Here is a 4837-nt window from a genome sequence, read left to right as displayed (position 1 = left end):
GGCGTTGTCCAAGGCCTTGAACCAGGAGAGAGCCGGCCGGCCCAGCCCACCCTGCACCCCCGGAGGCCGGGGAACAGGCAGGTCGGAGGACTGCTGTGGATTCCGTCACCGGCTCCCAAAGGTGTCAGGTCACGGAGGGAGGGTGCTAGGCCGGAGCCCACAGGCCATCGGGGGGCGGGGGTCCTGGGGGGTGCAGCCCTGGCCAGACCCCTTCTCCTGGGAAGCAAGCAGAACCTTGAGGAGCCCCGCTTGGCCCCCTCAGGGCCCCCAGGACTGGACCAGGAGCTCTGGGGGAGCCCAGAGCAGGTCCCCAGCCCAGGGAAGGACAGGGTCCCCCCCAGGCAGTGGCCTAACAGGCTGTGCCTGCCACGACAGGGGGCGGGGGAGCGGGTGACACTCTGCAGGCCCAGAGCTATTTTCCACCCTTATCGCCCATCTGTCACAAGGCGGCCTCGGAGAAGGACACTCATGTTACACGCTGTCCCTGCCGGAGGCCCCAAGGCCTGCCCACCCCCACACAGGGTGTCTACCCCTGGGCGGAGAGGGGCCTGGGGGCAGGTGGGAGGCAGGGCCCAGAGCAGCCTCACTCGCTGGGCAGACCAGAGCCACGCCTTCCTCCAAGTTCCTGGGGGGGAAACTGAGGCCCAGCCCCTCGGCTTGACCGAGGCCACTGAACCTCAGAAGGGCGAAGCCCAGCACTCAGGCCAGTTCTGGGGGTCGAGAGGCCCCAGTTCTGCTGGGGAGGGGCCGGGCGTGCCCTTTAACAGAAGCTGGAGCCTGGGCGAGGCTGTGGGTGCGGCAGAAGGCCGATGGGAGCAAGAGAGGCCGGGACTCCTGAGAGACAGTGGGCAGGGGACCCCGCGGGGAGCTCCCCCATGCACATGGGCTCCGTGCTGGGCACGGTCGCTCCCTCTCCCTGAAAGCTGACCCAGGCTGACTGGCTGTGAGCCCAGGCGGGTCCCGGTCACCCCTGCGCCCTGCCAGAAGCTGCCACGCTCACCCCGACCGGAGCTGCGGGGCATTTCCAGCTGAGGAAACAGAGGCTCCCAGAGGTTAAGGGGCTTGCCAAGGTCACACAAGGTCACAGGCGGCGCAGGATGGGGCTGAGTGAGGCTGCCCCCCCGGAGGCTCGGAGCTGCCAGGGACACTCACCGCTTGCCCGTTCACAGCCAGTCACGGGCGCATGCACGTGCACAGGCACACTCACACACTCACACATGCACACTGGCACACGTGTGCACAGACAGAAGGCATGTACGCTGACACTCATCCTCACACATGCTCCACATAGACGTGTGCACTCGCACACACAGGTGAACACGGTCACACACAGCTGTGCACACGCTCTTGCCCAACATATGCAGGTACACCTGTGCACCCACACACGCACAGGTGTGCACACAGCACTTACACATGTGTGCACACGTGTACATCTATGGGCATCCAACGTGCACACTCACCAAAGTGCTCACACGGGTGTGCACACATTCACACGTTGTCCCACCAACCCCGGCCTGGGGGCAGGGCCCTGGGAACCCCAGTAGGGGTTCATCCGCTGGGCCGCTGGCAGAGCTCTGGCCCCCCAGGGCCTCCGCAAGAGCAGGCCTCCCTCCCCACCCCTCCACCCCTGTGACCCTGTTTGCAATAAAAAGCCTGATGCTGAGACAGGAGAAAATTGCTCCTTTTTGAAATAACTGAATGGCCAGGCTGTTATCTCCCAGATGGAGAGAGCCCTCCCCCAAACCAGGCCCCCCCGGCACTCCTCCCCGACCCGGCAGCTCCCACCTCATTCAGCCCCACCTCCACCCTTGGGGGCGGGGTCCTTGGAGGATGGATGGAAGCCAGGACACCCCTCATAAAGCACAAACATCTGCCCCCATAGACAGGGAGCAGGAAGGCCCGCCCAGGACCCCAGAGCAGGACCCCGGCAGAGCCTGGGGCTGGGGAGGAGAGGGGAGAAGCACCCACGCCACCCCGCTCTTGTCCATGCACAGAGGGCCTGGCCACACCCCCGGCGCCCACTTGGCTGCACAGGCTCAAAGCAGGCCTGGGGCTGCCTGGCTTCACCCACACAGGACTGGGGGAGGCCTCAAAAGTCAAGGACCCTTCAAAGGACCTGAAAGAAAATTCACACCAGACAGGCCGCACTCAGAGGCTCCCGGAGGGGACAGTACCATCTTACACCTAGTCCACGAGCAATATAAACACCAGGGGGAGAGAGAGGGAGGAACACGACGACAGAGGGAGAGGCAGAGAGTCTGGGTGGGCCTGGGGGGTGGGCCCAGCAGCTGCAGCCCCCGTGAGCCCCAGAGAAGCCTTTCCCAGCCCCCACGAAGCCCTGCTGAAGCCCAGCCCTGGATGCTGGCTTTCAGCCTGAGCACCCCCAGGAAGGAGGCAGCAGTGATGTTCACCGCGGTCTTCTCTGCGGCCTCAAAAAATCGCAGGTGGCTACGGCAAAAGGCAAACCTCCCGAGCCTCCCGCTAATGACGGGGCCTTAAGTCGCAGGCCAGCCCCGCGGAGCACACGCGCCATTAAAGTGGATGATTCGGAAGGTGGCAGCAGGGCAGGCCGCTGACCACGCCGTTCTCAGCAAGCAGGGTTCCTCCGCGCCGGGAGCAGGTCGAAGGGAGGCTGAGGGGTGGGGGATGCCAGCTCAGCTTCCCGGAAAGAATCTCTCCCCCTTTTATTTTATTCCTGCGCATGTTCCCTGGGTAATAAATAATGCCTGTGCTTATCTCAGGACCATGTCCCAGTAAATGAAGACTGCGGCGCACGCCTTGAGCCCTGACTCCCGGCCAGAGACTCAACATCAGACCAGGAAGAATGAGGAGGCGGCTCCAGGCTCACCGACGCCCAGGGCGGGGAGGGTACGGCAGGGCCCTGGGCGGGCGCTGGTCTCCGGGGGCCCACGGCCCCCTGCACAGGCCCGAGAGCTGGGCCTCCGCGGGAGGCGGAGAAAGGAAGCAGGGGTGGGTCTCTGCCCCAGGAACCCCAGTGGGAGAGGGCTGGGTTGGGAGACCCAGGAGGCCTAGCCCCCCGCCCGCCCGGGGGTCCCCCTGCCAAAGCCCAGAGGAGGCAGCAGGCGCGCTGACGAGGCTGCCTGTCCTCTCCAGCCTCCGGGAGGCCAGACGGGAGGGACTCACTTGCCTCTACTTCCCACCCCACAGGAGGGCAGAAAGGGCCCCGCCTCAATCCTGAGACGAAGCCCGCAGGAGCGCTGCGGCCGTGGGGACGAGCCACGGAGGACCACGAGACACGTGCGGTTCCGAGAGCCGCTGGAGGTGGCCGTCCACTGTAAGAGAGGAGGCAAGCGGGCCGCGGCCGGGCGGGCGGGGGGCCATCTCCGGGATCTCGTGGAGGGCCGTCTGCAGGGACCGCAGTCACGACCCTGTCCTCACAGCAAAACCCGGGCCCGTGGGGTCGGTCAGGACTGAGTGGCAGTCGGGAAAACAACAACAGACGGGAAACCTAGAAGCAGAGCCGCCCGGGCCACCCCGTCTCCGTGAGGAAAGGCCAGAGGGCAGGGCTCCCACGCCTGCCCGCTCTCCCCTCCTGCGCCCTGAAGCTCCTCCCTGCCCCCAGCCTTCACTGCCCGCCTCCCCAGTCCTCCCCACTCCTCCCAGTGCCCCGGGGCCGCCCCAGAGCCCACTCCACCCCTGCCCCTCCACCCCTGCCCAGCTCACTCCTACTCCAGCCCTGCCCACGGGCCACAGCCCTGTATCAGCTAGCAATGCCTCATGGTGAATACCACAGACTTAGCCGTTTCAGCAACCCTCGCTGATTATCTCAGCGGCCCTGGGGGCTGGGGCCCTGGGCACAGCCATGCCAGCCCTCCCTCGGGGAGGTGGCCATCAGGGAGTCTGCCAGCACCAGGCCTCACCCGGGGCCCAGGGCCCTAGTGCAAGCACACGGGGGTTATTACAGAATTCACGTCCTCCAAGCTGCACCTCCGAGGGCAGCAGCGGAGCCCCTCCCTGACCTCCAGGTCCTCTGCCTGGAGAGCTCGTCCGAGACCCCGTCTCTTGACTCGGTGCCCCGTGGGGATTCCCATCGGAGCTGCGGGACCCTGGCCCCTCTGCCATGTCCTGCTGGTGGAAGCGCGTCACAGGCCCCCACATTAAGCAGGGGGGACCACACAAAGGCAGGGACCGGGAGGGGCTGGGGGCATCTTAGATTCTGCTGCCACGGCCCCTAAGGACGGGGCTCCGAGTCCTGCCGAGCTGTGAGTGCAGCTCGCCGCCCTGACACATGTCAGCGTCTCCTGTGAAGGCTGGTGGTAACCAGTGGGAGAGGCCTCCAGCAGGGCCCCTGCTCCAACACTCAGCTGCCCCTCCCTCCCAGATCGGCCCCACCCCCAGGAGCTCCCAACACCCGAAAGCAGAGACCCTCAGACGGGGAGTCAGGGCCCTGTCAGCACTGGCCTGGGGCCTCCAGTGAGCCGAGCAGGATGGACAGGAGGCCAGGCGTCTGGCCGCCCTCGCCCCAGAACCCCTGCAGACGCCACATACACCCCTCCCCCAGGACCCCCAAGAGGCGCCCAGCATCTGGAAGCTGAAACCTGAAGCCTAAGAGGCTGGGCGGGACCCCAGGGAGCGCTGGGAGAGTGGCCAGCCAGGGGGTGGACCACCTGGCCGGGTCAGGACCTGCAGGAGCTTGTCTCCATCAGCAAAGCGGGGAGCTCTGTCTGACCTGGTCAGACTCAGGGTCCTCAGGAGGGCGGCTGACAGGGGAGTCCCTCGGGGAGCCTGGCTGGTGGAGTGGGCACACCTTCCGAGAAGGAAGGCCCCTCCCTGCCCAAGCTCACTCTCACTCTCCTCCCCACAGAGTCCATAAGAC

The 4837-nt window shown here is 66.0% G+C and overlaps 1 protein-coding gene across 1 annotated transcript in view; it reads left to right on the top strand.

Moving 5' to 3' along the window:
- The window catches only part of LOC104989542 (chromosome unknown open reading frame, human C14orf180), an 8549-nt gene that overhangs the window by 2961 nt on the left and 751 nt on the right, over positions 1-4837 (top strand). Inside the window, exons 2-5 of the mRNA XM_010841248.1 lie at positions 2742-2868; positions 3169-3307; positions 3926-3986; positions 4343-4434. Of these exons, the coding sequence (XP_010839550.1) occupies positions 2758-2868; positions 3169-3307; positions 3926-3986; positions 4343-4434 (403 nt within the window). The 5' untranslated portion in view covers positions 2742-2757. The remainder of the gene's footprint in view (positions 1-2741; positions 2869-3168; positions 3308-3925; positions 3987-4342; positions 4435-4837) is intronic.

Source organism: Bison bison, unplaced genomic scaffold, assembly GCF_000754665.1.
Source record: "Bison bison bison isolate TAMUID 2011002044 unplaced genomic scaffold, Bison_UMD1.0 scf7180017846976, whole genome shotgun sequence".
NCBI classification, from domain to species: domain Eukaryota; kingdom Metazoa; phylum Chordata; class Mammalia; order Artiodactyla; family Bovidae; genus Bison; species Bison bison.
The sequence above is the reverse complement of the archived record's forward strand: the minus strand, read 5'-3'. Positions and strand labels throughout refer to the sequence as shown.